The 26,945-nt window shown below is 43.3% G+C and overlaps 1 protein-coding gene across 1 annotated transcript in view; it reads left to right on the top strand.

Annotated features, from left to right (window-relative positions):
* Positions 1-26,945, top strand: part of LOC129323476 (sodium/hydrogen exchanger 10-like) — a 430,138-nt gene that overhangs the window by 192,648 nt on the left and 210,545 nt on the right. The window contains exon 11 of the mRNA XM_054970016.1: positions 20,943-21,080. Within this exon, the coding sequence (XP_054825991.1) occupies positions 20,943-21,080 (138 nt within the window). The remainder of the gene's footprint in view (positions 1-20,942; positions 21,081-26,945) is intronic.

The following is a 26,945-nucleotide window of genomic DNA, read 5'->3' as shown; positions in this document are numbered from 1 at the left end:
CTTTCCAGAACCTGATTCTTGCCTTGTTTATCCTTTCTACTCTACCTCCTTGCTGTTCTCTTTCTCCCTGTGTGCCTGCTAGAAGGCTTGCAGGGAAAGCTTTCTCCTTCCTTTCTTTGGCCTTGGCAGCCATTTCATGGCAAGACAGAATCATGGACCAGCAGAACATGCTCTTCCATCACAATAGGAGGGAAAATCACAGGGGATGCAATGGATTCCTCTCCAAAGGAGAGTTGGAAGCCCCCCTCACCACTTCCCGGCAACAACCCTAGAGACAGTGGGGCAAACTGCAAGGAAGCCGCATCTGCGGCCACTCATATCGCGAAGAAACCAGAAGCGCAAAAGGCACTATTCCTCCCTGAGCAAAGGAAACACAGCAGACATTTTTGACCTCACAAATGATGGCAACATTGCCAACCAACTGGGAGGCAGCTATGGAGTGGGTTTCTCCACATCCTTAAGCCATTCTAGTGACGTAGGATCCAGTGCAGGGTAGCCAAGCTGGTCTGAGATTCAACAATCACTCGCGCCTCCAGAGCCCATAGTGAATGAAGGAGAGCTACTCATGAGTAATAGGGTTGCCAGCCTCCAGGTAGTGGCTGGAGATCTCCCGGAATTACAACTGGTCTCCAGGCCACAAAGATCAGTTCACCTGGAGAAAATAGCTACTTTGGGGGCTGGACTCTATGGAATTATGCCATGCCAAGGTCCTTTCCCTCCCCAAACCCCACTTTCTCCAGGTTTCACCCACAAAATCTCCAGGAATTTCCCAAGTTGGAGCTGGCAACCCTAATGAGTAATGAGATGGGATTTGGACCCATGGTGGTACCCCAGGAATTCCTAAATGTCATTAGACAGACTATTTTTTAAAAAAAACTAGCTTATCTTACTTCGGAAAGCCACGGCAGCCATTTCTGGCTTCGCCAAAGCTGGCAACCTTGCCAACAGACCAGGAGGTGGCTGCAGAGTGATTTCCCACATCCAAAGCAAATCAGTGGGCGTAGGACCCAACAAGAGCACCAAATAGCAACAACCTCAGGATCCAGTACTGCTGCTGATCTACTTGTGAGTAATGCAATTGAGTCAGGCACTGCGATGCTATCCCCAGATTTTCTAAACTTGATTACATAAACTGAGACTGCCAATTTTTGTCAGAGTGCTGAGGGAAGCGACAGGCCTCCCTCTGGTTCTTCCTCCAGACCTCCCACCCCCCCAATCAGGGAACTGTGGAAGAGGCAGTATCTTACAAAGGGAATCCTAGCTGGCCCTCTAAGGCAGCTAGAAAGGAAACCTATACCAGAAAAAGAAAAGGAAACTGAAACTTGTGCAGATAGTGAAGTTTTTTCTCCCTGTTGGTTCCATATATGACTACATGCCCTTTTCCCCTCCAAGGAATGGGGCTTGCTCTCCCCAGGGTTCTCAATCTCTTTTAATCAGCACAGAGTAACTTTGTTCAGTAGAAACAAAGAAAAGAACACAAGGTGTAGCAGCTCAAGCAGACACGAGTAAACCCTGGACTGGAGTGGAACTGCTACAGTTTTTAGTATCCTGGGACCAACATTAAACATGAAACAGACTCCACAGCATTTCAATTGCCTATGCTGAGAGAGAGTTCTCACTGCAATTGTGTTCATCCTGTCTCTGGAATCTTTCCTGTATGACACCATTTTAAACAAGAGACAGTTTGGTGTTGTGGCTGGAGTGTTGGGCTGGGATCTGGGAGATCCAAATTCTCATGCCATTCTCCCTGGGAGGCCTGCCTGTGGCCTTGGGCCTGTTGCATTCTCTAGGCCTGGCCTGCCTTGTGGGTTTGTTGTGTGGCTAGAATGGAAAGATATGTAATGTTGTATACACCTTGGAGCCCCCGCTGGGGCTGGAACCTGGGGTTTATATAAATGTAAATATCCTTATAGAAAGGGTGCCCTGGGGCAAGAAATCATTGATGCACCAACTTTCATTGAATTGCCTACTGGCAGGACCTCTGCTATAACCCTTAGCAAATATATTCTTCCAGTGGTCATTCTTGTTGTTGAGGATCTACAGATTAAATAGCACCTCATCTCTATTTCACTCTCTGTAGACAGCAAATCCTATAAACTGTTAGTCTATGTGAGAACCAGAATTCTCTGTTGCAATTTTTCCTTTAAGCTACTCAGGGCTGGTGCTTCCATTGAGGCGGAGCTGGCCCCCGCCTCGGGCGCTGAACTCTGAAGGAGGTGCTGTGCTGGCCCCGAAACGACTGGCGTTCCCTGCAGTGTGTGTGCTCCCATGTACTCAGGCAGGAATTCTCTGTTGGCGGAGGCATTTCTTCTGGAGTGCAGAAGAGCAGCTTGTCTTCCTGCTCAGCCAGCGCCTGAGGAGCTTCAAGTTCAGCCCCATCAGCAGGGACATTTTTTTCTCTGCCTTTTTTTGCTGCTGCTGCTGCTGCTGCTGCTCCTCTCTCTCTCTCTCTCTCTCTCTCACACACACACACACACACACACACAATTTAAGCCTTGGGCAAGGCTTCCATGAGCAAGAGACACTCTAGCTCCCTGGAGACCTTTTGTCCCCCTTGTTCCCTCCTTTCTTTCTTGCTTCCCCCTCCCCCGCCATGTACTAAAAGTAATGACAGGAGGATTGCCCTTTGGAAATAATAGGAGAGGCTTGAAGGCCCATTGTAGATAATGGGAGCCAGGGATGCCAATTTACTTGCCTGGGCTCCATTGAAATGCATCACAACACAAAAAAACTTGCAAAGAAAATGTGGAATGGATTTTCCATAAAGGTCTCTGGGACCAGATGGAATACTCGGGGAGTGGAATGACAGCCCCCAGACTGCAATGACGGTCCCTAGCTATAGAGTTTGTGCTCCGGGACCAGAAGGACAGGTTTCAGAATGGAATGACAGTCCTTGGAATAGGCTCAGTTCTCTGGGACTGGAAGGACAGCACCCAGAGTGCAGTGCAATGACAGCCCCTGGGAGTAGAAGAAGCATTCTGGGACTGGAATGACAGGCACCAGACTGGAATAACCGACCCTGGGAGGAGCAGAAGTGTTCTAGGACTGGCATGACAACTCTCAGAGTGCAATGACAGCCCCTCAGAGCAGAAACTGTGCTCTGGGAAGGAATGACAGGTTGCACAGAGGAATGACAGCCCCTGATAATAGAGAAGCATTCTTGGAGTGGAATTACAGGCACCACAATGGAATGACAGCCCCTGGGAGTAGCAGAAGTGTTCTTGGACTGGAATGACAGCCCCAGAGTGGAATGACATCCCCTAGGAATAGAACCTGTGCTCAGGGACTGGAATGAGAGGCCGAAGAGTGGAACGACTGCTCCTGGGAATAGGGCCAGGGCTCTGGGACTTGAATGACACCCCCTGTCATTCCACTCCCACTGCCATTCCAGTCCCAGACCACTGATTCTTCTCCCAGGGACTGTCATACCACTCTGGGGCCTGTGTTGATAGATCAAGATGGGTAGCTGTGTTTATCTGTAGCAGTAGAAAAAAGCAAGAGTCCAGTAGCACCTATAAGACTCAGGCTCAAGGAAGTCACAACAACATGCGTATTTATGCTGTACAAAATCACGACTATATCATACAGTCCCAATTTACAATATGACAAAGCCCAAACAGTAAACTGTTGTACTACTAATCAAACATTCAGTATAAAGTTTCCATTCAATATAAGTTCTGCTGTTGTGGGGTAAATTCACTTATTAGCTGGATATTTCTTCCGGCTGCTAATATTGTCAAACTGCCGTGATTATAACCTTTGCCGTGGATATTCTTTTCGGCAGCTAATAATATTGACTTTGGACACTTTGCCCAGGATTCTGCCATGCACACAGCTAATAAGTGAATTTACCCCACAACAGCGGAACTTATATTGAATGGAAACTTTATATTGAATGTTTGATTAGTAGTACAACAGTTTACTGTTTGGGCTTTGTCATATTGTAAATTGGGACTGTATGATATAGTCGTGATTTTGTACAGCATAAATACGCATGTTGTTGTGACTTCCTTGAGCCTGTGTGCTCTTTGTTTTCGCTTTGGAACGTGTTGGGAAGTTGTTCCCTTTTTGTTGGTTTATTGCACCTATAAGACTAACAAAATTTGTGGTAGGGTATGAGCTTTCATGAGCCACAGCTCACTTCTTCGCTGCTGGACTCTTGCTCTTTTTTGTGTGTTGTAATGCATTTCAATGGAGCCCATGCAAGTAAATTGGCATTCCTGGCTCCCATTTTCTCCAATGAGCCTTGAAGCCTCTCCCCTTATTTCCAGTGGGCAATCCTGTCATTCCTTTTAGTACATCCCTTTCCCCCTCCCTGGCTGGCATCAATTCTACTTCTCACCTTTCCTCAGGCTTTTTTTTGGGGGGGGTGCTGCTTTTGGTGAAAAGAGTGGGTGGTTGTGTGTGCACCACCACAGAGGAAGGAGGAAATGAGGTGAGACACACACAATTCCCTTTCAGTCCCTGTGGGACAGGTAGGAGCAAATCACTGTTGTTGGGTTTAAAGTTGTTTTAAATTCTATTACTTTCCTCCCCCCTTCTCCCTTTCATTCTCCCTCCCCCTTGCTATTCTCCAATCTCAATGCTTCTCCCCCTTCACTCCAGCAGAGCAGCGCCCCGCACTGTGCCCCCTATTTATCACCTTTCTTCTCTCATTCCCTAGTTTACATGTATCACCCACATTCCCCCTCTCCCCCAATAGTTTATTTCATATTATTTATGCACCACATGCTTAGCTGTCAGCTGCTGTTCACTTCAAATCCAAGGGGGAGGGGGAGAAGGATGAGCATGGAGGGTCGTTCCTGAAAGGGATCTCTGACAAAGGTGATAAATATTTTAAGGCTTGGAGAGTCCCCCTTCCAAACATCTCTCTCCTCCAAGCAGGCACTGTAAGAGAAGCCCTCCTTCTACTGTCAAGAGTCTCTGGGTTCAGAGAGAGGTGGGAAGAAAGAGAGAGGGAAAGTTTTTTACACACACACACAAAAGGAGGTATGCTCAAAACTTCAATGCAGGTCACTGTTTCTGCTCACAAAATAGATTTGTGAGAAAAACAAAGATTGTTATTCTCACACTTATTTAAAAATTAAAATTTAAAATTTAAATTAAGAAATAAAAATTAAATTAAAAATGTAAAAAGTTTCAAGTTTTGTGCTTTTCATTTTTTCTACATTTCTTCTGTTTTTTAAAATTGGTTAGCGGGGACAGGGTATCTTGCCTCAGGCGCCAAGTAGGTATCTTGCCTCAGGCGCCAGAAACCCTGGCACCGGCCCTGAAGCTACTGATGAACAGGTCATTATGACCTCTCTGCCATCCCCTTGAACCGAGCATAAAACATGTTTAAACCTATCCTAGGGCATAAAGGGTATGGGGTAAAGTGCTATGAATTGAGGCCTTTGATCATCTCTAATAGCAGATTGCATCCTTGTAAGAAAAGAAAAATGTTAGTTCTTAGGGAGCCCAGTGGCTCCCTAAGAATTAACGTTTATTTGCTATGTGTTTTTGTGAGTTCAGTTTACTTTTTCAGATATCTGTGTGCTACATAGTGACTGTTGCTATGACTTCACAGAGACTCTGAATTCTTTGGTCCAAATAGACAGCACTCTTGTTACAGGTAAGTGCATCCCTGCTTTCTCATGCCTCCACTCCCCTAGGACAAGGAGAAAAGAAGTGTACACCATATTCTTCACAGTGCCAAAAAGAATGGAGATTGTAGGGTGATACTAGACTTAAAACATTCAACAAGTTCATCAATCTTAGGCATCACAGATTGGAGACGATGAGATCCATCACAGAATCCCTACTAATGGAGGACCCATAGCTCAGTGGCAGATCACCTGCCTTGCATACAGAAGGACCCAGGTTCAGCCCCTGGCATCAGTTGTTCATGGATCTCAGGGCCGACCTACACCAAATACCTTACTGTATTAGATCTAGTGGAAGCCTATCTCCACATTCCAATCTTGTCCAGGCACCGAAGACTCCTCCATTTCTGCGCAAGGGGGCTCCATCTACAGAGTACTCTCCACAGCACCAAGGGCCTTCACAAAGAATTTGATCAACCCAGTGTAAAGCTAAGGGATAAAAAAGCATTCACCTACACAATTACCCAGATGACTTGCTGATCAGGTTATGCTGTGCATGCCTACAAGCTTATAGTTCTTGATCAACACACAGAGAAGTTCTTTATAATCCAAACAGTGACAAGGGCCGTTTCCAGACGGCCCCCCGCCTCGCGAAACGTCGCGCGTCGTCGCGCAGAAAACGCGAAATATCGCGTTTTCTCGCGCGAGTTTTGCGCGACGTCGCGCAAAACTCGCGCGAGAAAACGCGATATTTCGCGTTTTCTGCGCAACGACACGCGACGACGCGCGGCGGGGGGCCGTCTGGAAACGGCCAAGAACATCTGGAAGCCCAATTAGACATAACACACAATTGTTTCTTTTTAACTGAAGCAGAGGCAAAAAAAGAAAAGATGTCACAAGTGATCATCAAGGCCAGGTATTTATTGATGACATTTGTGAAACGGATGGGTCTTCAGATTCCAAGTATCGACGCCATCCAGTGAGGTTGACTACATACAAGACTCTTACAGATCTCTGAGACCCTTCCAACTACAAATTATGGGCAAGAAAGGTCTTTCCATCCAGTTCCCCCTCACAGTAAAAATAAATAAAATGATATATTTTTTCAAAAAGCCTTGTGTGGTGGACAACTATGACTAGCCTTCTTCAAGGAAAGCAACATTGCATTCCAGTAATGGAACAGGTTCCATGGACACCAGTCTGTCTGGATGGGGAGCAGCACTAGAAGATCCAACAGTGCAAGATCAGTAGTCCAGCAGTGAGACGATACCCTCTGTCAACCTCGTGGAGCTTCGAGCAATTCATCTAGCCCTACTACTCTTCAGACCACGAATACTAGATGAACACATTCTAATCAGGACAGCATGTCAACCAATTAAGTGGACAGATATTTCACTAGGTGCTTCCACCCCGAGGCCAAAGTAACCGATGCATAGACATCACAGTGGCCAAGCATTCTGCTGTTTGCCTTCCAACTGCTCCAATTCTCCCAAAACTAATCAGGAAGATAAGAGAACAAAAACAAACAAAAAAGCAGAAATCATAGTACTGGCCCCAGCTCCCATGGCTCTCTGCTCTTCAACAGCTGTCAACACTTCTACCACTGACTTCTCCAGTATCTCTGGATATGCTCCAGTGATGCCAAGTTCTGCATCCACACCTGGAATAGCTACATTTAACTGCATGGAGAGTAAGCGAGACTCTCTCAGGTAGGCTATTCTCAAGAAGTAACCAACATGCTACTGGCCTCTAGGAGACAGTCCACTAACAGTATATAGAATGCATCATAGAAAGCCTTCACAGGAGATACAAAAGAAAAGGGGGTTAATGTCATGAAACCCCAAACCAGATCCATTCTATACTTCCTACAGGTTGGTCATGCAAGCAGTCTCAGATCCTCAACCTTAAGATGTCAGGTCACAGTCTTAACAACAGTGCTGCCATGGTACTAGGGTCTGAGTCTGTCTAGACACCTCACATATGTAGCTCCCTCTAGTGTGATACTCTGAAGGATTCGCCACAGGTTCACCAATTTCTGACTTGGAAATGGCATACAGTTCTGTCTGCTGTTACCAGACACCCCTTCGAGAGCCTATCAAGAAAATTCCTCTTAAGTGGCTGAGGACTTTCTCCTTACCACAGTTACATCTACAAGAAGGGTATTGGAATTGGGTACCCTGTTTGTTAGCTTGAACTATGTATCTTATACACGGACAAAGTGGTCCTGAGAACAGATCCTACCTTCATACCAAAAGTGATATTTCCTGCAGATCACTGGAATTATTTATTTATTTATTTATTTATTTATTTATTTATTTTATTCGGCTTATACCCTGCTCTTCCAGCTAGCAGGCTCAGGGCAACTTCCAACAAATATATTATTAAAATACAATAAAACATTATAAATAGTATAAAAACCAGTATTAATTCACAATTTTATATCAGCAGCCTAAAAATCCAGGTGCCACCAAACAAATCTGGCCACTACAGAGTCACCACAACCACAGGTACTGCCATGATGTAACTCCAGGGCGGCTGCAAAAGGTGGGTGTGGTGGTCAGAAGAGGGGACAAAAAGCTGGCCCCTAGTCAAAGGCCTGGTGGAACAGCTCCGTCTTGCAGGCCCTGCAGAATTGTAAAAGGTCCTGCAGGGCCTCGATCTCCATTGAGAGAGTGTTCCACTAGGCTGGGGCCAGGGCAAAAAAGGCCCTGACCCTAGTTGAGGCCAGCTGAATGTCCCTTGGTCCAGGGACCACCAGAAGCTGTTTATCTGCAGAGCACAAGGCCCTACAGGGGGCATAATGAGAGAGGCAGTCCCGTAGGTATGCAGGTCCCAGTCCATGAAGGGCTTTAAACACTAAGACTAGTACCTTGAACTGGACTCAGAACTCAACCGGGGGCCAGTGCAGTTAGCACCCGGAATACCGGGTGGATGTGAGCCCTAAATGGTGTCCCTGTAAGGACATGTGCCGCTGCATTCTGGACCAGCTGTAATTTCCGGGTCAAGGCCACAGGCAGCTCAGCATAGAGCGAGTTGCAGTAGTCCAATTTAGAGGTGACCGATGCATGGATTACGAAAGCTAGGTCCTGGGACGAGAGATAGGGCACCAATTGCCTGACCTGCTGAAGATGGGAAAATGCAGATCTGGCAATGGCTGCAACCTGGGCCTCCATAGAAAGTTTGGCATCCAGGAGCACACCCAGGCTCTTCACCATCGACAAAGGTTGCAACTGCACTCCGTCGAGGGCTGGGAGCCGGATTCCCAAATCCGTCACCCTACGACCCAAATACAGAACTTCTGTCTTCTGGGCATTCAACTTCAGGTGACTCTGACACAACCACTCCACCACGGCATCCAAACACCAGGCCAAAGAGTCCGGGGCAGCATCTAACTGTTTGTCCATTAACAGATAGAGCTGATGTGTCATCAGCATACTAGTGACAACCCAGCCCAAAGCTACGGACCACCTGGGCAAGGGGGCGCATAAAGATGTTTAAATAGCATTGGGGAAAGAATCGCCCCCTGAGGGATGCCACACTCCAAAGGATGGTGGGTGGACATCTGTTCCCCTAGTGTCACCCTCTGTCCCCGACCATGGAGAAAGGAGATCAGCCATTGCAGGGCTGGCCCATGGATCCTCACAGCGGCGAGGCAGTGAGTCAAAAGATCGTGGTCGACTGTGTTGAATGCTGCTGGAAGATCCAAAGGTATCAGCAATGCCGACCCGCCTCGATCCAGATGTCACCGCAAATCATCTGTCAGGGTGACCATAGTTGTGTCCGTACTATGGCCAGGCCAGAAGCCAGTCTGGAATAGGTCCAGGATAGAGGAATCATCTAGGAATACCTGTAACTGTTCTGCCACTGCCCTCTCAATTACCTTGCCCAGGAATAGAAGATTCAAAAGTAGGCGGTAATTAGCTGGATCAACCGGATTCAATGACTTTTTTTAAAATAAGGGCCGCACCACTGCCTCTTTCAGTGAGTCTGGGAAGACCCTGGAGCCCAAAGACAGATTAATGATGTCAGCTAAAGGGGCCCAGATCCCAGCATTTCCGGCTTTCACCAGCCATGACAGGCACGGGTCCAGTGGGCATGTGGTAGGCTTCACAGAACAGAAATTATGTCTACTATCATTTGACCAAATACTTTTCATCCCAAAGAAGAAATGTGGCATACTCTAGACGTAAGACTTATTCTAAAAGCATTTCTTTATAGAACAGAGCAAATCTGGAAACTGCTTCTTTATCTCCAGATCCTCACTGAATAAAGGAAAGATGCTGTCTAAATCTGCTATTAGCAGTAACCTCAAGGCATGCATCATCGAAGCACACAAAATTCAAAAACTAGACATACCAGCTAGGATTACAACTCACTCAATATGAAGTGCTGCACCAGCACAGCATTTACCAGACATGCTACCGTTAAAAGATTTGCAAGGCAGCTACTTGGTCGTCTGTATCTACCTTTGTTAAATAAGCTGAAAACTTACAACTCAGCTGATACAGCATTTGGCAGAAGAGTATTACAACATATTTTATGACCAGATGACAATGACCCACCCAGAAAATAGGGACACTGCTCTGGGAGGTCCCATCAAGATGTCCTCCACCTCAGAGGGAGAACGGACCATTGGATATTCACTGTGAAGCATCCTTCTCCTCTGAGGAAAGGAGGACATCTTGCCCCTTCTAAAGTCATTGTCTTTTCACTCTCTTCTGCCTGACAGATTTACTTCCTATCCTGTTGTTTCCCCTTAACATATTTGTTCTCGCCTTTCTCCTTGTTATTCAATTCTAGAGTGTTGTATTCATAATTCTGATGCTATAACTGCTTTCGGAGTTGCCAAAACTGAAAGAATGGGTGACTCCCACTAGGAAGACAGGAAGTAGAAAACTTGTTCCTCCCTGAATGAAGGGTGGGAATCACACATCAACTTGTCCTCCTTTCCTCAGAGGAGGACCCTTAGTAGTGAGTATCCAATGGTCCATTTTCTTCCTCCTTCTCTCTTTGCTTCCTCCCTCCTCAATCTCCTCCAACCTTTCTTATGGCCAGGCTTCTGACCCTGCCCTGCCTACACCCTCACTGCTCATCTGCATCCCCGTCCACCAGCTCTCCCAAGTTGCCTGCACTGGCAGTGTTCCTGCTGGTCTCACCTCCACCTGCTTGTCCCTGGCCTTGATATGGACTGGCTATTTCGCTGGACCAGAGCTCTTGTCCCCAGCCTTGCTGCATTGACCCAAACCACAGCACCCTGCTGCTACCATGTCTGCTCCAGCTGGGAAAGAGGCATGAGACACACCTCATCTCACTCTCACTCTCCCTTAGTGGGGCAAGGAAACTAGCCCAAAGGAGAGTGTGGGAGGGACCCAGATGGCCACCAGTCATGTAGGGTTCTCCTGCATGTCTTCTGGCTATGCAAGGTTTTATTCAAAATGTATAGTAAGAACATATTTTTATGTAAGACAGTCTACAACGTTAGGTAGTGACAAGTGGTGAATCTAATTTCCCCCATCCTCTTCCCTAAAAGCCACCATAGCCCCTACCCCTTTCCTGTGTCCTTCTCATCTATCAGCCAACCTAACTTTATCTGCTCCTGTTTTCACTTTTCCCTCCTCCTCCACCCCCTGCAGCTGTGAAAACTAGCCAAGTAGTATAGTGTTGGCCACCAAGCCTGGGCCCAGTTGCACTGTGGAGTACCCACAAGCACGTGTCAGGGGCACCTCACTTTCTCCTGTATTCCTTTCCTCATGCTATTTCCTTTTTCTCTGCTGCTGGAAGCCCCCATATATTCTCCCCTTTCCCTGCTTCCTTTTCTCCTTCCCACCCACCAACAAATTTACCTTTTATCTTCCTTCCATCTCCTGCTATATTATTTATCCACTTCATTTATTCCCCGCCTTTGTCCACAATGGGGTTCGAAAACAGCTTACATCATTTTCCTCCATTTTATCTTCACAACAACAAGTAGCTTCAGTTAAGAGTGGATGACCAGCCCAAGATCACCCAGTGAGCTTTCATGGCAGAGTGGGGATTTGAACCCACATCTCCCAGATGCCAGTCTGAATTTCTACCCACTACACAGTACTGACTTTCATGTATTACTTGACTTTGAATAGTATCAAGCAGCCAGGTCTGGGTGAGTCATTCAAGTTGTTTGGTAGCAAGTTGCCTGATGGTTGCAGTTGGGCCTGGTCCCAATGAGTCCTCTTCAAATGCGGAAACAACCCTGGAAAAGGCCTCTCCCCTTGCCTTTTACTGGGAGAAACTGAGGCTTGAAGACTGGTAGTAGTTTGGTTACCCGATAACAACCACAGGGAGCATTTGCTACTTAAAGCTACAGGTGCTGTTTCTAGGGCTTTTCTCAGGTTTATAGAAAGATCTGTCTTGTCTGTTCATGGCCACAGTGTTCAGATTTAAGTATCCACAGATGTCCAGATATGGCCATGTTGAGAATTAAATATAATTTTAATTTAATTTAATTTATTATATTTATATTCCGCCCTCCCTGCTTTCGCAGGCTCAGGGCGGATAACAAATACAAACATGTTTAAAAACATTTAAAAACATTAAATAATACATTTAAAAACATTTAAAAGCATTAAATATAACAATTCATGCTGCCCAGTGGTTCATACATGCCTCTGTGTTTGCATAGGGGTTTAACCCCCCCTTCACGGGGGGGGCGGGCACTGCCCGGCGTTAGCCATATGCCTGGCGGAATAGCTCTGTCTTACAGGCCCGGCGAAATGCAAGCAAATCTTGCCGGGCCCTTGTCTCGCAAGACAGAGCATTCCACCAGGTCGGGACCAGGACTGAAAAGGCCCTGGCCCTGGTCGACGTCAGGCGGGCCTCCCTAGGGCCAGGGACACTTAAAAGATGTTTTCCGCCAGAGCGGAGAGTCCTCCGGGGCTCATATGGTGAGAGACGGTCCCTCAGATACGTCGGTCCCAGTCCGCGTAGGGCTTTGTAGGTTAACACCAAAACCCTGAACCTGATTCGGTACTCCACTGGCAGCCAATGCAGCTGGCGTAGCACCGGTGTAATATGCTCCCACACCGGTGCTCCAGCAATGACCCGCGCTGCTGCATTCTGTACCAGCTGTAACCGCCGGATCAGGCCCATGGGAAGCCCAGCGTAGAGCGCGTTACAGTAATCCAACCTAGAGGTGACCATTGCTTGGACCACTGTAGTCATGTCATATGACCACTGTAGTCATATATTACTGACAACTGTTAAATCATCTTTGTGGCTTCTGTGCAGTCTCACATTGGGACTGCACACATGCAGGCCAGCCATGGAGAAGATTTCTGGAGCTTTCTAGAAGACGAGGAGGGCCCCTCCTCCCTTTGGCACTTTCCTACCAAAAACATCATCACATGACCAGGAGGAGGGGTGCTATTCCCTCAGTTCTTTTTGCCACCTTGGAGAGAGGATCTTCATTGCTGTTCTCTGCTTTTCCCTCACTTCATTTGTGAGGCTGCAGAGAATTATTTCTCAAACATTTTTAACCATCGATTCTAGTGAAGACTAAAACTACATTTAGAGAAAAAGAGTTTCTGTTTTTCATTGTTATGGCTCAAGAAAGGCCTCTTTAAGATGCTTGAAAACACCACCCTGATTAAAGGCACCTGCTCCCTCCCTGGCATCCTTGGTTATCAAAGGATAAGTCCAGAGGTGTGGCCCATCAAAGCCTCCTCACAACGGCTTTTTCTCCAAGGCTGTGGCTTCATGCCCGTCTTATTGCTTCCCTGGTAACTTTGGTTACCAAAGGCGAAGTCCAGAGGTTTGGCCTGTCAGAACCTCCTCATAATTGCTCTTTTGCCAAGGCTGTGGCTTTGTGCCTGCCTGATTGCATGCCTGATTAGGGTTGCCAGGTCCCTCTATCCTCCCGCCAGGAGGTTTGGGACCTGGCACTTACCTTCTCCCGGGCTGTTTCAAATCCTCGCGCGTGCGCAAAGCACACATGTGCTCCGGCAGTGCCGTGATGACATCACCATGGTTCTCAGTCTCATTGCAGAATTATTCAGCAGACATTTAGGAATGTGCAGAGGGTCTCTTTTAGTCAACACAGAGTAACTTTATTCAGCAGAAACAAACTCAAAAAGAACCTTAAGCCTAGCGGAGGTCTTCCTTATCAGTCCTACACAATTTACACAAACAAGTTAAACCTGGGCTGGAACTACTTTAGATTATAGTATTTTGGGACTAACATAATTCCACAGCATTACAAATGCCACTGCTAGGAGACAGTTCTTGTTTCAATTGTTTTCATCCTGTCTCTGGGGTCATTCCTGTATGACACCATTTCTAACAAGAGCCAGTTTAATGTAGTGGTTCAATCATTGGTATGGCATCTGGGAAATCCAGATTCAAATGTCATTCTGCTGGAAAGACTTGCCTGTGATCTTGGGCCTTTTGCTTTCTCTCAGCCTGGCCTGCTTTGCAGGATTGTTGTGTGAATGGGATGTAAAGGAATAAAATGATGTAGCTACTTTTAGTCTCTATTGGGGTTGATGGGTAGGGTTTAGATAAACTCCACACCCATCTTTTTACGGGTTGTCTTATCTTTCTATTCAGGAATTGTGTCCCAGGGCAAGAAGTCCTTGTCACACAAACTCTCATTAAATTGGCTGCTGTCAGTAGGTTGCCAGGTGAGGTCTGGACTAATACCAGACCCTAGGAAGAAGTAGGTCCGGTCTACATGCAGTGCAAAACAGGCTCCCTGAATGGTGTGATAATGTCACTGTGGGAAGTGATGTCATCATGCCGTCCCCCACTTCCAGGCACCACTCCTGGGTGGCATTGAACAGCCGCAGGAAGCTATCCAGGCTGCTAGTTGCTCCTGAACAGAGCCGTGCTGCCACATAAGGTCACCTAGGCTGCTAGCTGCACTCCTGGGCTGTACTGTGCAGCTGCAGGCAGCTACCCAGATACCCAGGCTGCTGGCTGTTTTTCTGGATACCAAACAAAGGAGAGGAACCTCCAATGAAAAGTAAAGGGAAAAGGTAGAATAGCTGCAAATGGAGGGGAAAGATACAAAGTCAAACCTGTAATAAAGCTCTATAAATACATACAAGCAAGTCTACACAACCATCAAACACGTGTATCATAACATAACATTAAATCCATAGTCATTATCAAAGTAAACAAATAGGTATCAAGAAACAGGCAAGCCGCTCCAAGGTACACAATATTAGTCCAACCGGTGAAGTCCATCGAATAATTGGTCTCCACAAGAACAAGTCCACAAGGTGAGTAACCAGGTAAGTTCAATTAATCGGTATGTAGAATTCCACAGTGCACATGATGGTAACTCTTCTCTCCTTCCTCTTTGTGCGGGTATAATACTGGAACACTTCAAGGAGCACAACCACTCCCCCGCCCAACAACTAGGGACGGCTGTTGCCAGTTGTTTTGTGCAAAGCACCTCCTCAGGGGCAGAAAAAAGTGTTACCTGTGGTCATATAATCAATCACATATAAATAAACAGAACTACATTCATCTTTTAAGGTTCTCCAAGCCTCAATCAATCCCTCAGTAGTACTCACCAAAATAGCACAATAGTCAAAACATGAATCAGTCAACCAAGACAAAGTAAATGGAAAAGTAACAGTCAAGGCGGCAGCAAAGTGCCGGTCAAACCCAGACGCCCATCTTTTAAAACCCTAATTGGCAATCACCTTAAATGGAAAACACGATAGATTTAAAGTGACCATGTTTTAATATAGCTAAAGTGACCGTGCTCTCATTTGGCTAATACACAATCATCCATATGAAACTACAGAAAGCAAGACAAATTGATTTCAAGATTTAACCCATTTGGTTTCAAAGATCCTAAATGATGTATCCAGAAACACTCCCTTTGTAAGAGGGTTTTCTGTAATAACCGGGAGGGGACATGCTGGTCTGAGTACAAAACCATAAACTTAAAGTCATCCTCCCTGTGTTTTAACCATAGGAAGTGTTCCACCAGAGGTGCTTCCAAATTGCCATTCCTGAATCGAGACATGTATTCTAATAATCTAACCTTCAGCAACCTGACCGTGCTTCCTACATAAAAGAGGTTGCACTTGCATATGATCAGATGTGCAACTCCATGAGTTTGACATGTAACCAAATCCTTAAGACCAATAGTAATGTTGGTGCCAGGGATGGGGACTCTGGTCCTAGTCAATGCCAGAGAACAAACGCAGTAATGGCCACATCTGTGAAAGCCGATGGGATAATTATCTCGTCAGTTGCTCCTGATATCTGAATGTACCATGATGTCCTTCAGATTTCTTGTGCATCTGAAGCCAACTGAAGGGGGCTCCTCACAACTCTTAATATCACTAACTATGAACCAATGTCTGTTATTTATGTCTCTGATCTTGTTAGACAAAGATGTAAAGTCCGGGGGGTGGGGCGTGGCATCGATCTGTGCAAATTGGATGCACATTGAAGGAGCTCCAGCTCTCCCCCACCTGGAAACATGTAAATAAAGCTTTTTAAAGCTTAAAGTTTGAGGAGGCTACGAAAAAGCAGGGCTGATGAAGAAAAAATTGCCGACAAAAGCAAGTGCTTGCAAAACCTTTTTGAAGGAGCAGACTCTGAAGTGCAAAAAAGCCGCAGCGTGGAAAGCAAAACAAACATGGCTGAGGGAATGCTGGAAGCTAGTGCAGAGGTAAATAAACAGCTTTTGCTCTTACCTAAACAAATAGCACAGCTTGAACAGTCACTCTTAAAACAAATGTCGGCTTTAATACAGCCCCTTTCAATGCAGTTGGCAGACATTAAGCTAGAGCTCACTAAAACAAATACGAAGGTTGAAAACGCCTTGGATTTGGCGCTTATGTCGCAGGGGGGATATTTGTGAGCTCCAAGACACTTCTGACTCTCATCAAATGAGGCTAATTAATCTTGAAGTGGCTGCACGACGAAACAATTTGAAGATAAGAGGCGTAGAAGAGTTACAATCTACTAACGATAACTTAATCACAATGCTAACCAAATGGTTCTCTGAACTGCTCAATTTACCTAACGATGCAGAGCTAACCATCACTAAGGCTTTTCGATTGGGATCTGAGCAAGCTGCCAAAAAGAGAAATCTTCCAAGAGATATCGTTGTGGAGATTGTAGACCACAAAATACACAACCAACTAATGGATGTGACCAGAGTCAAAAGCCCACTTCTTTTCAATGAAAAGCCAGTTTACATCTTTCCTGATTTACCTGGTGAAGTGCTATCCAAAAGGAAGGAGTTAAAATCAGTTACATCAGCCTTGCAAAGAGCTAACATTAGTTACAGATGAAGCAACTTTATTAAACTGTGTCATTCATAATAGAAAACAACTGATTGCTTCAAATTTAGATGAGGCTGAACAATTGTTGCAGAGCTTGCATTTGGAGACTCCAATGGATGTCAGCAAGTACAGCCAAAAAAGAAAATTTCCAACACCTTCTCCTCAAAAAGGGAGTAAAATCCCTATTCTGGACAACTAATTAAGAACAACAAAAAAGAATTAAGCTTAATGTGGGAATGTGTTTCTGAGTTTAGTCAACAGTTGAGGTAGAAATTCTCTGCATGTTAATGTTCATCTTATTTTTCCAGGTGGGGGGAGCCTAGGGTGGCTTCTTCAGTGTGGCTCCTGTTGGGTTGGTAGTTCCTAAGGGTTGGTTTTTTATGAAAAAGCTAGTGTGTGCAGTAACACACTAGTCCAAGTGAACTATAATTGTTTATTTTTTTCCCTTATAAAAATTTCTACAGTTTTATAACTTTGAGCTGTTACTAATAAGATTTGGTGGAGGGAAGAGGGGTATAGTGTTAAAGGGTTACGGGGAAATGTATTGTGGAGGATTTTGTTACTATAAAAGTTAATTAGGTTAAGTAGTGATTTTTAATTTTTTTTTTTACATTTGCTAGAATTCACCCTCGAAAGTGCACCAGTGTAAAAATATTTTATTTTATAGCTGCAAATTAAAATTTTGCTTATTGTAATCTTTATATCTAAGCTACTAGCTTAGTGTTCTTTGGCTTCTGTTGAGTTAGTTTTTAAGGGTTGGGTTTCCCCCCCTCTTTCTTAACAAATAGCTAGTGTGTGAAGTAACACACTAGTCCACGTGATTTATAATTGTCTTTTTATTTTTTATATAATTGTTATTGTTGATGGCCAGCACATGAGGGAGCACTTCATTTCTGATTCAGTCACTGTAGATTGTGTGTAGATTGTGTGTAGATTGTGAATGCTGTAAACTGTTAGCCTATGTGGGAAGCAGAATTCCCCTGCTGCAATTTTTCCTTTAAGCTGCTAATCAACAGGTCATTATGATCCTTTCACCATCCCCTTTGAAGGGAGCATGACACATGTTTTAACCCCATTCTGGGGCATAAAGGGTATTGACCAAAGTGTTATAAATTAAGTCTATTAAGCATTTCCAAAAGCAGATGCCTCTTTATATAATATGATAAAAACCCAGTGGCTCTCAAAGAACTAACATTTATTTGATATGAGCTTTTGTGAGTTTAGCTGACTCCTTCAGATATATATGTATTTCACAGCCTATAACTGGAATGTATGAAACAAGTCTATTCCTTTAATCTGGACCAGTGGTTTAGACTGCCCTAGTTTTTTTTTTTTTTTAAGTAGTGGCTGTTACTGTGACTTCACACAGAGACCGAATTCTTCAGTCCAGATGGACAACACTGTGGGGAGGAACAGGCTCGCTTATGAATTCTTCACATTCATTTATCTCTCCTCATTGGTGATTTACTCTACAAGAGAAGCTTCAAAATCAGTGATCTGCTGCCTTGGCTACAACTCACAAATTTTCTACAATTCTTTTTCATATCTGTGTCACTTTGCTGGCTCAAAAGATACAAGGCCTCTCCCACCTCTCCTCTCAGGGGAGATTGCCTGTCTTCCTATTAATTGAAGTACTCAGTTCACCATTCCCCCTGAGATAGGGGGAAAAAGGGGAAGAGTGTTATTTTTTAGCGCTCCTTACTTGTTAAGGGAGGACAGATGGAAAAGCCTATTTTAGGTCCAAGTCATCTAGTTTTGCGTATTGTAGTCTTTACAATTGTGCTTGGCTATCTTATTCATACATCTCTCACCCTTACTTCAGAGATTCCCTCTGCCATTGGGCATGCAGACTGCTACTGGCAGCATTCCAGCATCTTGGATGTTGTGTGACAACTAGAGTATCCCACTTGAGGCTGCAATATAGTTGTTTTTCCTGCTCTGTTGATGCTTGGTTACTGACCCTTTCCAGGACAACTGTCTTTTTTATCCTACTAGCTGAAAAAGCATTTCATTTGCCTTTTCAGTCTTAGTCAATCCACATTTACTAAGATTGTCCAATGTCTTCACTTTCACAATAACACTTCTGTGTTCTTATATACCTGTATGTGACACCTTAGCAGAATGTGGTCTTCAATTTAAGTTTCACACTTCCAGGGATACCAAAATTTGTTTTCTTCTTTCCTAGACAGAGCGGATGTGCATCATTCTTGTGCTTTAAGTGCTCTGTTCTACCCGAGGTACTCTTGTCATACTGTGACTCTGACTGTTAGTGCCATCTCAGGGGCAGCTCTTGTGATGTGGGGTCCCTGCTATGAGGGTGTGTTTCAAGGTGGCTCCTGGTTTTCTGAAAAATGACTTTGTCATACTGCTACTACTTTCACCAAGAGTACTAGACATACCTTACCTTTTTTGTCTTTTGTTTTACTGCAAATGCTCCACATCATTGCAATGCATTGCAATTATGATTTCCTCAACTAATTGGCACCATCTCCTACATACTGTGATTGGAGGCATGGGCTACTTGGCCTTGCCACACACTGGTGGTAGTCCAAGGCCTGTCCTTTTGTTTGCTTCTTTGCTGCCAAGGACCCCTGTCATTGGGGATTGCTCTTGCTAATCCACTTTGTTTGGCCCCATCAGGCCTACTTCACTGTGTTCATTAATCTGGTGTGGATCTGTTATGTTTTCACTCCCACTGACGACCTTGCCATTTTTGGCCAGCTTCTTTTTCTTGCATTATAGCAGTAGTCTCAGTTTTTTTCTGAGTAGCAACTGCTGCTCCGTGAGTACCATATCTGTGTGGATCTATTATGTTTTCACTCCCACTGAGAACTTGCCAGTTTTGGCTGGCTCCTTTTCCCTGCACTATAGCAGTATCAATTTTTTTCTGAGTGGCAACTGCTTCTCCTTGACTACCATATCTGTGTGGACCTGTTATGCCTCCTGTGCCCCACCCCACCCCCATGGACTGGCTGTTGGTCCTCCCCCCAGTCCACTCACCCAAATGGTCTATCATCTCCACTGCCACCCGAAGGAATAGTGGTGCTCACACAGGCTGCAGGGGAGGAGCCTGGCCACACCTGCACTCCTCTTTCCATGCCCATCACAGCTCATTGCCTCTGCCCTAACATTGGCTCCCAGCTGCAACCTTGCCCACCAGTAAATCAGTGGGCCTCCTTTTTCATGGAAACAAGTCCAAGACATAGCCTAAAGATAAAGTTAGTGAAAAATATAAGGCCAAATACTATGTTTTAGATAACAAAACAACCGAACAGGGGGATTAGCCAACTATATCTTTAAATCTAGAGAAAAATGGGTGGCCTTTGTTGAGTTAATGTTGTCTTAACATTAAACAAAAATACACACACACACTAATGGTTAAAAAGGGCTCATAAATAAAACCATAGAATATATTTTACCGTCAAATATTTATTATCGTTGACATCATATGTAAGATATCAGTATACAAATTCACAATATTTCCAGGTCTCAAGAAGAACAGTCATATTTTCAAGAAATGCAACTACTTTATTGGACAATATGTAAGTTGTTAAAATATAGTCCCCAAACTCTCAGAAGATAATTACCATAACTGTAAACTACTCAAATGTTTTTTTTTCTGCTCCAGTGAGAATCCAATGTTCTGATCCATTTTATAGTGTACAAGATCACATGATCTTTAGACGTGCTCTTCATTTTCAAAATGTCGAGTATAAATTATATAACAAAATAAAAGTATGCATTAGACTACATGGGAGAATTAACCATTAGGCTGTGAAGATCGCTATGTCTATATGTAGAAGGGAGTGGGTACAGAAGTTCAGATGAAATGAATCCTTTTTGAATGAATCCAGTAGGCATTTCTGTTAACAACTTGTGTTTGTTAATTTTTTTAAGTGGTAACTTTTGTTTTTAGCTATGGTACTTGCTTTTGTTGCCTGTGTAACATGGAACATGATAAAGTGAAAGTTAAAGTCTTACTATTGGCTCTTCTTTTGTAATTGATGAGATGTAAAGGTGCTTAACTTTATACTATGTCCACATTTTGTGTGGTTGTTTCTATTTCTTTACACAGGTATCTAAAGAAGTTTCCCAGATGACTGGAACACTTAGATGTCCGGACTGTGATCATGTTATTTCAACGGAGAGAAGTCCTCAACAAATTGCTGACATAATGGAAGAAACCAGGATGCGTCTCTTAAATGCTCAAATAGTTAGCATTTTTTATTCTATTAGTGCTTTATTCTTTTAACAGTGCACTCCTAAGACTCCAACACTGTGTTTAGTCAGCAGAGGAGAATTATGTAAAAGAAATCTTTTGGCCATTTTGGCCCCTTTCGGCCATTTTTGGCCCAATTCAGGCCCTAAATGGCCAGGATCGAGCTGCCCGCCCAGCAGAGGCCTAATCCTGGCTGTTTTGGGCCTGATCCTGGCCATTTCCGGCCTGTTTTGCCATTTTGGACCCCTTTCTGCCATTTGGGGCCCCATTTGGGGCCGAAACAGCCAGGATAAGGCTGCTGCCAGGTGGGGGAATGCTCCCTCACATGGCAGAGACCTTATCCTGGCCATTTGGGGCCTGATCCAGGCCCATTTTGGCCATTTTGGGCCCATTTCAGCCCAATTCAGGCTCAAAACAGTCAGGATCAAGCTGCTTCCAGGTGCTGGAGTGTTTCCCTGCCCCGCAGCAGCCTGTTCCAAGCAGAATTGGGCCCAAAACTGCTGAAACTGCCAGGAGCAGAGGGGCAGTTTTAAGTACTGCCAGAACAGTGTTCCGGAACATTCCGGCAGAAAAAAACCCTGGTGCTACCAGTGATCTCTTGCTGTGTCCTGTTTTTGAAATTCACTTTTAGGATAGTCAATTTAAGATCTACAAAAATACATATCGTGTATAGGACAAACTAATGGTCACAAATTTGACACTAAGAAAGGCAATACAGAAAAACCTGTAGGGGAACATTTTTTAAGTTTTCCTGGACGTTCATTTACAGGAGTCTTGATTCTGCTTTATTCATAAGGGTGACTTAGTACTGAAATTTACTAAATTGCGACATCGCAGATGCCTTCATTTGGTAAATGTGTGGTTGACGTCTGAACCAGGGCAGAATAAAAAACAGTTGCTGTGCACTCGATTTCTGAGTAATGTAGAGTTCAGAGTAGTAGCAATCTCCATCTTCTCATTACAAAATCATATCCTATAAGTGAGTACAAGCACATTTAGAGGCAATTCAGACCAGTGCTAGTCATGACCCCAAAGAAAACTCATAGTTACACTACCTAGGATTTTAAATACCTTGCATTCTTAGCATCCTGCTTAAAAACTCCACCTTAAAAACACAGATATTCAGAAGACATTCTTAACAAAATCACATAATTTAGTGCACATTCTTTGCCAATGTTCTCTCTGGGATGCACACAGGCCAAAAGGAAATTTTTAAAAGGCCTCTTATCTGCATCCCCCACCCCCACCCCGATCTTGTTCATGCAGATGGGCTTTTTCATTGTTTCAGAGGGACAGCACTCAGGCTGCCATTTTTGGAATTGTCCTTTTCTGGAATACATTCTACCTCTCTATTTAAAAATGAAATGGAAATTGAAAGAGGATCTTAAGAGTGGCTGAACCAGCCCACCCCCCACACTATCATGAAAAAATTAACTGTTCTCCCACACCCAAGCAAGCAAGCAAACAAAGCTATTTCAACAAGGAAACATAGGGCCTACTCTTTCCTAGCGTTCCATTTCCAAAATAGAATGTAATGATAACGTATCTGAAAATTAAAATAAAATAGAGACTCACTTTTTCCCTATTTAAAGGACCAGAAACTGGATGATGGATGAGTTCAAATAATGCAGTGGAATTACGCTGTGCTGATTAAAGAGGCAAAAAGTTTTATTTGAGGAAATTACATACTTGAGAGTAAAGAGGAGAGAGAGATTCCTTGCTATCTGACTACATCTTGCAGAGAGAGAGAGAGAAGAAGTGTGGCAGGAGAGAGAAGAAGCAGGATATTGCCCTGTTTAGCCCAATAGGAGACAAGACAAGGAAATGACCCCCAGGAAACAAGAGAGGTGCTGCTCTCACTGTCCTAAGTGATCCTTGCTTCCCCCTGTATGGAAGGTTCTTCTTCCTTCTTGCTGCTGTTGTACACCAGACATTGCTATTTCCAACAATAACGTATCTGAAAATTAAAATAAAATAGAGACTCACTTTTTCCCTATTTAAAGGACCAGAAACTGGTCCTTAACAGAGTAGCTGTCACGTCTATGTTCAGTCATGCCATGATTATCTGTATGTTATAACCACAATGCTCATATTAACCTGACATATTCTCTCCTTAGTACAAGTGTTACTTTTTGAGACCCAGAGTGGGCCTCTCCTGTTAACTTATAGAAATATGCTCCTCTTTTCTTCAACAGGCTTTGTGGGAGATCTTGAAAGACTTGTATTTCTGCCCCCAAAACTTTAAGCGGATTCTCTCTTTGTTTCTTCAAAATCAGGTCTCTGGTTTTCTTGTGTGTAAATTTAACCAATATATCACGTGGTTTTTTCAATCTTGCCCCAAATCTCGAGTAAATCTTGTATATTTGATCTATCCCTAAGCCATCTTCCTCAGTCTTGAAGTAATCTTGCAATAACCCTCTGAATTCCTCCTCCAAATCTTTTCCCCCCAAATCTTTGGGCACAAATCGAAATTGTACATTTTTAATTCTTCTTTGTACTTCAAGAGTTTCTATCTTTTGATCTAATTCCAATTGTTGAGTTAAAACCTCTTGATTCAGTTTGAGAGTTTTGTATTGATCTTTGACTACCTCAATATTCTGTGTGTTCTTCTGTACTGTTTTTTGAACTTCTCCCAGTCCCACTGTAAATTCTTGCTTCAGAGCTGTCTTTCTTTATCTTCTCATATATATTCTAACCTTCTAATTTAATATTTTGTTGAGTATGTTCCTTTGATTTTTTAAGCAGATCCTCTACTTGAGATGTAATGGTTCGAGAGTGGATCACTAGATTCTGTTGAATTTTATCCATAAGATCTTGAGAATCAGATTCATCCTCACTATCCTCCTCTTTTTTCTCTTTCGTTTTTCCTGCTGGTCATTTTCTGCAGCCTCTTTGATCTTCTTTCTAAAAATATTTCATAAAGATTTCTCATATATATCTCAGAGGAACTTTGACATACAACTTGTGGACTTATCCAGATTAATCTTCAAGACTTTGACAAAAATAAAAAGGGCAAGGAAAAGATGTTAATTAAGAACGAGCAAGAAGAATATCAGTATGACCTAGAAGTAGTAAGAAATTAGAACATTATAGAAAAAGAGTAGAAATGCTAAGTATAAAAAGGAGGGAGAGGAAAGGGAGAATGAAAAAGCAGATTAATGGAAATCAATATTAGATTATTAATATTATTAATCCAAATATCTTATATATGTAAATATATAAGACTCATCAATTAAACCATTAGTATTTCGATTAGAAGATTAAATTGTTACGCACTCCTATAAATATTTCTATTCTCTTTGGCTGTGTTAATCATCATTCAGTGACTAGCTGTAAAAATTATGTTATCCACTAGATGGCAGCCAAGACCATATAATAAACACAAATTCTTCACTCCATAATATCCAACAGCTCTTCTTTTTTTCCCCCAATAAAAAGGGGGAGTTAAAGCAAGAAAAGAGAAGCATAGAGATAGAAAGAGGAGTGCCCAGTTTGGCTCATACACCCAAAAGGGGAAAATTTTTCCCAAAAAGGAACACAGCCAAATTCAATGTCTTTTTTGTCTTTTTTTCCTGTAACAGCACACAGTTCAGTTTAGCCAGTTGTAATTGCAAAATGGAGGAGCAGCAAGAAAAGCAGAGTGACGCAGTTACAACATACAGTCCAATCCTGCTGATTATGGAGACCTTTAATTTAAATGCAACATTTCATATCTTCTGGTCTCTTCTATACACATTTCTTTATCTCCTCAAAATAATTTTCTCTGTCTCAGCCACCCCCTCCCATGAAGCATGGTCAGCAGGAAAGAGGTAGCAAGGGGGAGGGGTGAGGACGATTGTGACTCTGTATTGCAAATTGTTCTCTTTTAGTCTTGTAGTGTTTTGATCTAGTAGCACATTAATTATTTCTTAGAGAATTGTCTTCTTGGTGAAGGTGGGAGGTGGAGAGAGAAGTGGAAATAGATGGAAAGAAAAATAAACAGTGCGGGAGCCGAGCTTATAGCTATCCTAAGATTCTCTGCTTACTCAGTTCAAGCTGTTAACAAACTGCATAAAGAATAATAGATAATGCCCCTGGAAAGTGGAGAGTCCAGGAGCTGATAAGAGCTCCTTCTTTTCAGCCCAGCGTCTTCCCGGAAATTCATTACTTTTGTTTTCTTGATGTTCAGTTGTAATCCTACTTTGGTGCTTTCTCCTTTAATCTTCATCAGTAGTCGTTTCAAGTCTTCACTATTTTCTGCCAGTAATGTGGTGTCATCTGCATATCTCAAATTGTTAATGATCCACCAATTTTCATTCCACCTTATTCTAGATCAAATCCAGCTTTTCTTATGATATACTCTGCATAGAGGTTGAACAGGTAGGGAGATAATATGCATCCTTGTCTGACACCTTTGCCAATTGGAAAACATTCTGTTTCCCCATATTCTATCCTGACAGTAGCTTCTTGTCCAGATTACAGGTTGTGCATCAAAACAATCAGATGCTGTGGCACCCCCATTTCTTTTAACACTCTCCATAGCTTTTCATGATCCACACAGACAAAAGCTTTGCTGTAATCTATAAAACATAAGCTGATTTTCTTCTGAAATTCCCTGGTATGTTCCATTAGCCATCATAAACTTGCAATGTGATATCTGGTGCCTCTTCCTTTTCTGAATCCAGCTTGAACATCTGGCATTTCTCATTCCATATATGGTAAGAGTCTTTGCTTTAGAATTTTGAACATCATTTTGCTTGCATGGGAAATTAACACGATAGTCTGATAGTTGCACTCTTTGGCATCCCCTTTTTTGGGAATTGTAATGTAGACTGATCATTTCCAGTCCATGGGCCATTGTTTTGTTTTCCAGATGTAAATTGGATCCAAGCAATTATGTTGCAATTATGTCCAACAGAGGCCTTGCAATCTGACTGTTGCTACATTGAAAGTGGGTGGAGCCAGCCAGGGTTAAGACTAAGATACTTAATGTGGGCCATAGCAATAGGTATTTTAAGGCAGTGTATAAATTTTTTTATATAAAATTGATTTTTATAAATATAAGCAGAACAGAGAAAATAAAATAAAAACAATAGCACAATTATAATTACATCAAAAGAAAAAGAAATGATAGAGTAAACATATAATAAACAATATAAATAGCTCAAATTTTTTATATCCAGCACATATCAATCCTTGAATGTATTTGTTGTCTGTCAGAAAATAAAGTACAGTGTCCGGCATTCCGATTTTTAATCCTTCAAACATCTTCCAGTAGTAACATTTCCATATAATTAAACACATTTTTGGGAAGTTTGCCGTTGGGTTTTTTCACCTATCTTTTTTTAAGATCCATTACCCCATTCATGTCTCCGAAGATCATTATCTTCTTGAAAATCTAAATACTGGATTAGAAAACATTTTCATAAAAAATTTCTCTTGCATTGTTTGGTGCATATAATGTTGCTAGTGTGTAAATCTTGTCTTCCAGGAGCCTGATTTTCAAAATCATATATCTTCTGTCAGTCTCAATTCTTCTGTAACATTTATTTGTAAATTGTTTATATAAACCTTTTTTAAATATAAATTCTTAATAAACACACTAACACATACGAGCAAAAACAGGAACAAAGCCCCAAAGAATAATGGAAATTGTAATATGATACAACAGGAAGGGTGGACAGTCCTGTGCTTCATCTGCCATTGTAATTGAGTCCCTCATATGAGTTTGTCACGGGTTGCCCCCCTCAGCCAAATCCAGGGGGGCTTGAGCCCCTCAGTCTCCCTGTAGTTCACTAGTTGCCTGAGGGGGCTCAGCTCCCCCCAGCCAAATCCGGGGGAGCTTGAGCCCTTCAGCCCCCTGTAGTTTACACCTATGAC

The sequence above is a fragment of the Eublepharis macularius genome, chromosome 2, assembly GCF_028583425.1.
Source record: "Eublepharis macularius isolate TG4126 chromosome 2, MPM_Emac_v1.0, whole genome shotgun sequence".
Lineage (NCBI taxonomy): Eukaryota > Metazoa > Chordata > Lepidosauria > Squamata > Eublepharidae > Eublepharis > Eublepharis macularius.
Note: the sequence above shows the minus strand (reverse complement) of the source record. Positions and strands in the feature narration are given on the sequence as shown.